General features: G+C 33.2%; 2 protein-coding genes across 2 annotated transcripts; one reads left to right on the forward strand and one right to left on the reverse strand.

Annotated features, from left to right (window-relative positions):
* Window positions 1-1393: 1393 nt before the first annotated feature.
* Window positions 1394-4431, forward strand: LOC8272312. Its single transcript, XM_002527505.4, has 7 exons — window positions 1394-1655; window positions 1743-1818; window positions 1974-2046; window positions 2186-2281; window positions 2556-2606; window positions 2927-3295; window positions 3871-4431. The coding sequence occupies exons 1-7, from the start codon at window positions 1460-1462 to the stop codon at window positions 4201-4203; spliced, it is 1194 nt and encodes a 397-aa protein (XP_002527551.2). The 5' UTR covers window positions 1394-1459; the 3' UTR covers window positions 4204-4431.
* A 121-nt stretch (window positions 4432-4552) lies between these two features.
* LOC8289529 (purple acid phosphatase 8) lies at window positions 4553-7843 on the reverse strand. The gene is made up of 7 exons (XM_002527506.4): window positions 7365-7843; window positions 6155-6311; window positions 5876-5983; window positions 5560-5684; window positions 5313-5441; window positions 5148-5215; window positions 4553-5044 (listed from the first exon to the last, which is right to left on the reverse strand). The coding sequence occupies exons 1-7, from the start codon at window positions 7557-7559 to the stop codon at window positions 4831-4833; spliced, it is 996 nt and encodes a 331-aa protein (XP_002527552.2). The 5' UTR covers window positions 7560-7843; the 3' UTR covers window positions 4553-4830.
* Window positions 7844-10897: the final 3054 nt, after the last annotated feature.

The raw sequence follows: 10897 nt of genomic DNA on the forward strand, positions 1-10897 counted from the left end.
TTTTACGTTGTGTTTGTTTGAAATCTATAAAATTTATAAAATTTATTTATAAATTTAAAATTTATATACTTTGAATGAAGTTAAATTTAAAATTCTAAGTAATCAAATTTATGTGGAATTAGTTATAGCTAAACTAAATTCTAATAAAATATATAAATTTTTTAAATTAATTTCATAGTAATAAATCATTGTATTATATAACACCAAAATATTTATTTTAACTTTATTATTTCAATTTTATTTTTTTTATATTTTTTTTTCAAATAAAATAAATTCTTTTATGAATTTCAACCAACCATAGCTTTTAGTAATGACATTTTCCCGTGATTTACTTTCAAACCAACTATAAGATACTCCTAGGACATTATAAATTTATTTTAATAATTACTTTTTGTTCCTAATAAAAATTATAAATAATTTATTAATTTTATTTCACAAAATTATTAGTGTTAATTTATTTATAAATCATGAGATATAAAAGCTTATATATATATAATAACTTTTTTGACATATTATTTTTTACACATAAATATTATGCAAATGTGCAAGGAATCTAAGATATAATTGGTAATGTGTAAGAAAAATAAAATTATATAGTACTGGTATATTACGAAAAGAAATATAACGCTACAAGTGCACAAAGGATTGTTTTATACTTCTGAAGATGTTAATACAGCCCATGGAGAACGATTCTAAAATATTATTACTGTTTGATTAACAAAGGGCTAAAGACCTGTCGTTTGTGTTGATATTGGCCGTTTGGCATTTCTTGAGTAATTACTATTTGCATCCCCTATCTTTTTCATATCATATTAGCTATTCCTAATATTTTAGAAATATATTTTTTAATTTTTTTATTTTATACTTAAAATTTATTCTATTAAAAAATTATTAATTAAATTTAATATTATATTATTTACCTTCTGATTTTTTATATGATATATAATTTTTTCTATTTTTATTTATTCTATTAAAATTTATTATATTTTAAGAATTGATACGACTAAAGAATTTAATTGATAAAAATATAATATAATTTTTAAATTTTTATTAAAATTATAATTTAAATATAATAAAATTAATATCTATCTTATTTTAATAATTTAAAGTTAAATTTTATTAAAATTCAATTATATTAAAAATTAAAATAATTAAAAATATTAATTAATTATTTTTATATAAATAATAAAATTTAATTTTTATATAAAAAATAAAAAATAAATAAACAATAAAAGATAATTTATATATTAGACTAGAAATGAGAAAATAAATTAATGGTTGTTTAAAGATGATTCTATGAAATAAGAATATAAAATAGTAAATTTAAAAGTTATAGTTTTTAGATATTAAAAAATAACTAATATAATATGAAACACCATAATTTTTATTTTATTTTATTGTTTTTAATAGTTTGAGAGTAACAAATCAGTTCGGAGAAAAGGAGGAAAAAGCAACAAAAATGGGCGAAGAGAAGAAGAAGCACCCACGGCTAATACTGCACGATTTCCTTTCACTGGAAGAATGCAAAGAATTAGAATTCGTACACAAAAGTAGCAGCACCGTTGGTTATAGACCAAATGTGTTCTCCACAACTCTTTCTCATCTCATTGCTACCAATTGTCCCCATTTTATTATCCCTTTTGTTCCCATCCGTGGTTCGCCAACTTTCTTTAGCTTAAAATGTTAACTTTCTTTATGTCCTTATGTAATTGGTTTCTGGTTTTCTCTGTTTTTGATGATAGAGAGATTGAAAGAGAAAGTAGAGGAGTTCTTTGGCTGTGAGTTTGAGCTTTTTGTTGAATTCACTGGTTTGATTAGGTACGTCCAATCGCAATGAGGTATTATCTTTATAGGTGTTAGTTTGAATTTTAATTCTAAGTCTAATTTCGGAACTGGGTTGTGCTTTATTAACTCCCAGGATCATACTTTATAAGAAAGTTTATTGTTTGGTCATATATAACCTTTTGAATCAGCTGGACTAGAGGAGCAAGCATTGGATGGCATAGTGACGATAATAGGCCTTATCTCAAACAAAGGGACTTCACGGTAATTAAGTGGTCACCCTTTCCGTTTATTTTATGTGTTTTATGCCTTGATTTATTGTCTCATATTTCTTTGTTATTTAATTTGTGTTATATAATTAGTTACTTCAGCTGATGTTATTTCTTGCTTCTGTTGTTAAAAGGCAGTTTGTTATTTGAATAGTTATGCCAAGGATTTCAAAGGTGGACTCTTTCACTTCCAGGAAGGAGAGCCAAGAACTGTTGTTCCCATGGCCGGGGTAAGTACACTTGCTATATTGGTTCTCGAGTGTATTCTTGTCCAATACATGACTTTGAATGCAAGGATTTGTGAAGAGCCTTTTAGCATTTATATCTAATTTTGGGTGTAATAATCTCAAATATTTTTATTTTATACAAAGTTAGAATGAAAACAAATATCGGTTATTTTACTAATGTAATGGATCAACTCTGGTGCTACTGATGGATTCTTTGTCTGACAATTTTGTTCTTTACAGTGACACTTCTTTAAAATTTGTTTCTGTATTCTATCAGAATGTTGCAATATATACAGCTGACAGCTGCAATGTTCATTCAGTTGATGAGGTAAATTCATTATTTTGGAGTTCATATCCTCTAACCACTTCCAATTTTTTCCTGCAATCATTTATGATATCCATTTTCTTTTTAATTTGCCTGGTATATTGGCATAGCCTGTGTCACTTTCTCCAGTATGTTGTCTGCAATTGAACAATAGGTAGTTTTTTTTAAAAGAAAAATGTAATCATGGTGGTTCTAGTGATCTAGATACTTAATTTCCTCATTTTTGATGGTTACTGTTAATCTAAAGTGCAGTGCTGTGGCTCTAATCATCTGTCTATTTACCCTTTTGTTTTTTGGTACTAACTTGCTAAATGCTTTAATAGATAATTGAAGGAGAAAGACTTACCCTTACGCTATGGTTTAGCCGTGATAGCACCCATGATGAGGACGCTAAACTCATCTCCCTTCTATCAGAAAAGATGTTGTATGTTGCAAACAATATGCCTGTGTTAAAGCTGCCTATTCTGGCATCCAGCAATATGTACTGGTTTTCTTTAGAACCAGCATCTGATCAACAGTCAGGATTTGATATATGCTGTGCAAGAATACACGTGCTTGGACTTGATTTTTATTCTTCTCAAGGAAAGAGCATGTTTTCAGATTTCTCAGAACTACTGATGAAGTCACTACAACTGGCATGGGATAACGAGTTGTTTGAACAGGAATTTGTCAACATTTTGCATTTACTTCAGGTAATTTGGAAAATGCTTCTTAACTTCACCAACTTGTAACATTCAGGAGACTGTATCTTTTTTTCTTGACTCAGAACCCCATAACCTTGATTATAAGATTTTCTCTCAATTATTTTGCCTCATTCTTTCTTAACATAGTAATATTTGTTCATCAACATAAAGAAATAGATACTACCTTGAGGATAAAATAATGGATTCATTCATGAAAAACAAATTTATAAGTAATTCAATATTTACTTTTATATTATGCTTATCATATGAATTGGTGGAAGCTTAGGGGTCTTCATTTGAAGTGGCATAGTACAAGGACTCGAGTATGCCATTCTTGATTTAAATTGTTGTAAAAGAAGATTTTGCCTATTGAGAAACCCTTTCTGAAATGTTGATTGCATTACTGAGGATTAAGTGCATCTACTATTATGTTCTGATCTGTGTTACTGTTTGCCATATGTAATGTTTAGCATGGGTATAAGTCCAAGTTGGAAGTACACTAGTCAAATTTTACAATTCTATTAATATGAGAACTCTAATTTTATTCCCCTGATACTCCAAATTTGTTTTTCCATTTGGAATAGGTGGTGCAATTCTACTGTTGGAAAGCTCTGGAATTGCTAAATTCTGACCTTGAAGTAAAAACTGGCAAAGTAATACAATTATCACAATCACAAAAGGAGAACATGAGTGCCATGAAATCTATCATTTTGGAGGACCATCAACTGGCAGAGATGGTCTTCAGCTGCGCTAATTGCAACAAGGATTGGCGACGATCCTTTAATTGGGCTAAATTTTCTGCTGCAGTCACCGCATGGGAAGAGTATAGACTTAAATTACATAAAGAGTTAGTAATGAGCTTACCATATTGGAGAATACAGGGATTTATATACAGTGTCCCACGTGAAGGTACTTGACAAGGAATTTTGAGCAACTTATTATGTTCATGAAGCCTCTTCAGCTGCAGCATTGGTTGACTTGGTTGCTTGCTAGCCTTTTACCCTTTGCATTTTTATATGTTTGCTCCATGTTGGGTAGAAAATATATATATTTTTTGGTATAGATTTTATGAGAACCTGAAAGTGGGTAAAGTTGCTCTATATTTTAGTGGAAACACAAAGCATCTTTGCTGCAGATTCATATCATGAACCTTTTCGACTAGTGCTCTATGCAATATATACAGCATTGCTTGGAACCCAAACAATAGGTTCATCTTCTGGAAATGGTTCAGCCGAAAGAAATGGTAAATTCATAGACGCCATAATATAATAAAACCCATTTAAACTACCAGTATCATTTTTCTTTTATGTCTGTACATCAACTTAGAAATTTCAAAGATATGGATCCACCTATTTCTTGTACATTATCTCAAATGATCTCATATCTTTTGCAAATCTAGTTGCCATGACATCAATTTGTGACGTTCTGCTCTCATAGAAGCAGTCTTACAATTGCGACAAGGCTTGCTTTGTACACTTATATATATATTATATACATCGACAGAGGCTGTATCCTCCTACTAGCTACAGTTGACTCTTGCGTTCCTACATAGCTGAATGACCCTCTTTGGAGATGCTCCATTGGTGCAAAACATTGCCAAGGACATCATAGAATGCAAAGCGAGCATTGGTGTCAATCATTTCTACTGACATGAAACCTTGGCCGTCATGATATAATTTCAATTCATCTGGATTCCACTTCCTTATATCACCTCTCCAAGCCTTTGAACCACCTCCACTCGTCAGATACTGAATTTTGCTGCATTGGAAAAAATAGTGAATGCCAAAGTTAGTCCAATGTTAAGAAACATAGATTGAACTCTTCAAGTAAGTAAACTCCTTCTATATTTCGTAGATCGTACCCATCGCTGCTACTGATGTGTTGTACGCAGTGATCGTGGCCATTAATGTAAACATCAACATTATGATTCTGAGAAAAGAAATTTTGTCACATCCTCAATTGCGTCGAATTGTTCTTTCTAGTGGAGAAAAATCATTTGTGGGGATAATATTGATTAACTGATTACCTTTAAGATTGGGACTAGGTAGTTTATCAGCTCGTTGGTGTTTCCATGATGTCCTACACTAAAGATGGCATGGTGACCGACAACAAATTTCCATTTCGCACAGGAACTTCCTAGTGCTGAATCCAAATCCTATCGCAAAGTTAAAAACAAAGCCATCATTTAGTAGGTGTGGTCTGTCATAGAGAACATAGGCACATTCTGTCCAAGTCTTTTTTGGCCATGAAACTGAAAAAGAATGATTTGTTACCTTTAGCAGATTCGTGAGGTACTTTTCTCTAGGAGCCACACCTGTCCAGTCATAGGTGTGCTCTGGGTCTATGAAGTAGTCATTCACGAATGGTGATGTGTCCACAAAGAAAAATTCCACAATTTCTACATGAAAGAGAGATAATTATCTGCATTAATGCGCTAACGGATCCCACACACATGCACAAAGAATCCATCCCAAAATCAATTTTCTCCTTCTGGGCTTTAGGGTTCATGAGAAGGTTCAAACGTGCAAGCAATTTAGCTTGATGTATATCTTTTTTTTTTTTTTTGTCTTAAAGGGAATATTAATTTACCTGCATTGACTATAAATGACCTCAAGCAAAGCCATCTGCTATCCTTTTCTGTTAGAAGGGGACTTAACTGCGCTGTAGCATTACCCCTGTAATCATGGTTTCCCAGAACTGCAAGAATCTTAGAAGTTCAAAATCCGAATTTGTTTACGAAAATGATTCAAAAACAACGTGCACATAGCACCATTTAATTACAGATTTAAGACATCAGATTATATGATAATTAGATGAGAAAATATTTGAAGAGTGAAGATTTCATATTTAAGTGGGAGCATAGCGTACCGCTAAACCATTGCTTTTGCAAGCTTGGGGCAGTATAGATATTAGTAAATGACTCATAAAATGCAGGATCATCCACTCCTGTCAAGCCATCATCATAAAAATTATCCCCAGTAGAGATGACAAAGTCTATGTTCAGGTCCTCTCCAATTACTCCCATCTGAAAATCATTTCTACCATATTAAATTTGCCTAATTAAGAAAGAGATAATTTCCTATCAACCAAAACTAAACAAGGTATACATTCGATACACGAGACTCCGACTTTAAAGGGTTAAAAAATGGAGGATTTAAGCTATTAATCTAATCAATAATTTCATTAATTTGTAAACAGAATATCATTAACATAACTATAGACTGGTGGACCTGTAATCATTCTGTTACATCAAGCTACATGTATATTTTATTGCAATACAGCCTCTCTTAATTGTCCTATTCATACTGTCAAAAGTTAAATAATTTCCTAAAAGAGGGTTTTTTAATGTTATTACAAGTTCATGTGATCATGTCGACTAGATAAAGCTTGTGGTGGTTGTAGAAATTGATGAGGATGGATGGTCCTCTTTTAGATCATTAGAACACATCAGAAATATATATGGTAGGCCAAATAGTGACTTGCAAGGAATATCTTATATCAGTTTTACAATTATAAGATCATCAGGAATAAGCAACTCTGCGCTCAATATCAGTTAATATATTAAACGTAAGTTTTTTATGTATGGAATCTTAAATATCAAACATATATAATGGTTTTTTTTTTCTTTATAAATATCAGCACAATTAATTGCCTTGATCCTAGTCAAATAAAACAAACAAAATGATTGTAAATTTGATGATCCCAAGTTCACAGGTTAAGGTTTCAAATATTAAAGCAGCTTATGGCTGCAAAAATTTGTTTTTCTTATTATATATTGATTTTATAACACCCAGAGAATCTAATGGCAGGTCCACATCTTAACTTAATAAAGTCTTATGTATTTTTTTTTATGTAAACTAAAAATGAAAAAACGTATCGAAATATGTTCAACCGTGGTTAGATGTATTCTTGAGTAACGCAAGATTTTCTTTTGCTTGTTTGTTTGTTTTTCTGACATCTATTTTCTTGGACAGCTTAACTCGACAGAAGAGAAAAATCTCAAACAAACAAGAAGGTGCAAGAATGAATATATACTAACAAAGAGGAAAGAAGAAAAAGAAAATAGAAATTCAATTACCTGCAATGCAACTTCAGATTGATTATAAAGTCCTCTTCTTCCCCAGTCTCCAATAACCAAGAAGCTAAGGGAGCCATCAGGTTTCAGCGGCTGCTCGAACCGTTGAAGCTTAGCCAATGAAGGAACTAAGAAGAACCCAAAAATGGGCACAAAAAGAAGAGGAAGAAATCTTGTATTGCTAGGTAGAAAATCCATAGTTTTTACAAAGAGAAAAGAAAAAAGAAAAAAGGAAAGATCTTTTGTATCTTAGAAGAGGAAAAGAAGTATGTGTGAAAGAAGGAGAAAGTGTTATTTTTGGTGAACAACGTTAATGGAGGTGCAAGCACAATAACCCTTTATAGCTTAGTGGTGGTAGAGGATTTGGAATCAATTAACGGCTAGAGTTGGATTGCTGTAATATAAATTGTAAGGGGCTAAAAGCAATGCTAATTTTGAAACTTCTTAGATCTTATATGTTATGCTTATGCTTATGCATTTAAGCTTTAATTATATTTAGCAATTCTGATTTATACTTTACGTTAAGAGTTATGCACATGGAAGTTATGTTTGATAATAAAGAAATTATTAATTTGTAGGAAGAAGAAAGTGACTGTAATTTAAAATTTAAGTTAAATTAATTAAGAATAGAGAGAGAGAGATATAGGAAACATTGTGGAACAAGCAACCCAAAGTTTTTCTCAATGCTATCTTATCTGTTGATGGAAGGAAAAGGAAGGAATATTATGTATAACTCACAATTTTCGGCTCAACGGATAAAAATATTAAAGAAATAATAGAATTTTTAAAATTATTATTAATCGTGATTTGGCTATCATTGATTCATATGAGTGCCATATTAGATTTTTCTTAATATTTATGTGAAAAGAACAATGAAGAGAGTTGTGTATTGAAAATTAGAATTCTGAGTTCTTTACAGGGAGATGATGATATATATACATGATTTGTTGTATTGAGAAAAATATTGTAGTTTAATGACTCTTTCCGCTAAAGGTATGGGTTGAAGTGACCTTCCTCACGCAAAGCAGGAAATGTTGCTCCTTTTACCCGAGTCACATGATGATAGGTCCGCACAAGCAACCTAGCTTGTGCAGCCTCTGAGACCTCAACTTCTTTTCCTATTTCTTCAACACTCCCCCTCAAGGTGGGTTCGAGTAAGTTTATGGAACCCATCTTGCGGAGGATCGTATGATGATTCTGCTTATCAAGAGCTTTTATGAATATGTCTGCCAGCTGGTCTTGACTTTTGATGTAGGGAGTCTCAATCTCTCCCTTTTGAACCTTTTCTCTAATGAAGTGACAATCAACTTCAATGTGCTTGGTTCGTTCGTGAAATACAGGATTTGATGCGATGTGCCGAGCAGCTTGATTATCGCAATGCATTTGCATTGGTCCTTTACTTGCAACTTTCATGTCCTTGAGGACTTGTTTTATCCAAATGAGTTCGCTTGCGGTGGAAGCCATTGCATGATATTCAGCTTCGGCGCTTGATCTGGCCACTACACTTTATTTTTTACTTTTTCATGTTACCAAGTTTCCTCTTACAAAGACACAGTAACCAGTGGTTGATTTCCTATCACAACTTCCAGCCCAATCTGCATCAGAAAAGCCAACTATGTTAGTAGTATTGTTCTTCTTCATCCATATTCCTTGTCTGGGAGTTCCCTTGAGATATCTGAGGATTCGATCTATAGCTTCTAGATGACTGGTGCGAGGGGCATGCATGAACTGGCTCACTACACTAACTGCAAATGAAATGTCAGGTCTAGTGACAGTAAGATAAATCAGTTTTCCTACCAAGCGCTGATAGTGCCATATGTTGGTTAGGAGGTCTCCATCTTCTAAGTTGAGTTTAACTTTGGTTTCCATAGGTGTGAAGGCAGGTTTGGCACCTGTTTTTCCAGTTTCTTTCAAGAGCTCGAGGGTATATTTCCTTTGGGATAGAAATAAGCCCTTGTTGGATTTTGCCATTTCTATGCCTAGAAAGTATGACAGTTGACCAAGATCTTTGATGTCGAATTCTCGTTTTAGACTTTGTTTGACATCCTCTATACTTTGATCATCATTTCCTGTTATTATAATATCATCAACATATACTAAGATAACAATGGTGAGACTAAGAGTGTTTTTGACGAACATAGATGAGTCAGATTCGCATTTGCTGAAATTAATACTTAATAAAAAACGACTGAGTTTAGCATACCATGCCCTCGGGGACTGTTTTAGGCCATAGATAGCCTTCTTTAGTTTACATACCATGGATGTGTCTGAGGTTGACTTATAACCAGGAGGAAGTCTCATGTAAACTTCTTCTTCTAAATTACCTTGTAGGAATGTATTCTTGACATCCATTTGAAATAGGCTCCAGCCCTGATTAATTGCTATTGAGAGAAGGATCCTGACCGTATTCATTTTGGCCATTGGAGCAAATGTCTCTTGATAGTCAACTCCATAAGTTTGAGTGAAGCCTCGGGCTACAAGTCTGGCCTTGTATCTCTCAATAGTTCCATTACTGTTATACTTGATCTTGTATATTCTTTTGCATCCCACAGGTTTTTTTATCTTTTGGAAGATGGACAATACTCCATGTGTCATTTTTCTCTAAGGCATGAAGTTCTTCTTCCATAGCCTTACACCATTTAGGGTCGGTGTTGGCTTCGTAGAAGTTTGTGGGTTCAGTGTGTTTTGAGATCTGACAAAGATAATTGCGATATTGGTTAGATAAGACATTGTAAGAAATGAACTTTTGAATTGGATATGTTACCGTATGAGACACATAGTCTCTAAATTTTACAGGAGGTCTGGATTGACGAGTTGATATTCTCAAGACACTTTCTTCTTCGTGAGGCTGCGTTTCTCCCCCTGAAGGAAGCGGCCTTGAGACAGACGGAGACTCCCCCTGAGGCCGATAACCTTGTTCAGAGCTGCTAAGAGAGAAGTCAGAGTTAAGCGGAAATAAAGACTGACAAGGACTAGTAGGGAAGGGAACATTGGTGGAGGGTGAGTAGTAAGGTTCGGTTTCCACAAAGGTGACATCACGAGAAACATAAGTTTTGTGGTTTAAAGGATCATAGCATTTGTACCCTTTTTGGGTGGAGAAATAGCCTAAAAAGATGGTCTTAACTGAGCTTTTATCGAGTTTGTGTGAGCGCTTGATATGAACATAACAAAGACATCCAAAAACTCGGAGGTGGCCTAGTTCTATTTTTCGATTTTTTAGAACTTCTAGAGGGCTGAAATTTTTTAAGGTGACAGTAGGGAGCCGGTTAATGAGATAGGCTGCAGTTAACAGGGCATCCGACCAAAAAATAGAAGGAACATGATTTTGAAAAAGGAGAGTGTGAGCGACATTGAGAAGATGTCGATTTTTGCGTTCAGACACTCCATTTTGCTCGGGGGCATTAACACAAGTGGTTTAATGTATGATGCCATGATGTTTAAGGAAAGTGGAGAAATTATGATTTACGTACTCCGTACCATTATCGGAGCGAAAATTTTTTAGTTTGGCATTATACTGATTTTTGATGAAATTAAAG

This window comes from Ricinus communis, chromosome 5, assembly GCF_019578655.1.
Source record: "Ricinus communis isolate WT05 ecotype wild-type chromosome 5, ASM1957865v1, whole genome shotgun sequence".
NCBI lineage: Eukaryota > Viridiplantae > Streptophyta > Magnoliopsida > Malpighiales > Euphorbiaceae > Ricinus > Ricinus communis.

Excerpts from the sequence above, each read along its gene's own strand:
- LOC8272312 (XM_002527505.4), top strand. The coding sequence starts at position 1,460 with ATGGGCGAAGAGAAGAAGAAGCACCCACGGCTAATACTGCACGATTTC. Across the intron at positions 1,819-1,973 it reads GAATTCACTGGTTTGATTAG|CTGGACTAGAGGAGCAAGCA; the intron begins GTACGTCCAATC and ends CTTTTGAATCAG. Across the intron at positions 2,607-2,926 it reads ATGTTCATTCAGTTGATGAG|ATAATTGAAGGAGAAAGACT; the intron begins GTAAATTCATTA and ends ATGCTTTAATAG.
- LOC8289529 (XM_002527506.4), bottom strand. The coding sequence starts at position 7,559 with ATGGATTTTCTACCTAGCAATACAAGATTTCTTCCTCTTCTTTTTGTG. Across the intron at positions 6,312-7,364 it reads AATCTGAAGTTGCATTGCAG|ATGGGAGTAATTGGAGAGGA; the intron begins GTAATTGAATTT and ends AATGATTTTCAG. Across the intron at positions 5,984-6,154 it reads GCAAAAGCAATGGTTTAGCG|TTCTGGGAAACCATGATTAC; the intron begins GTACGCTATGCT and ends AGATTCTTGCAG.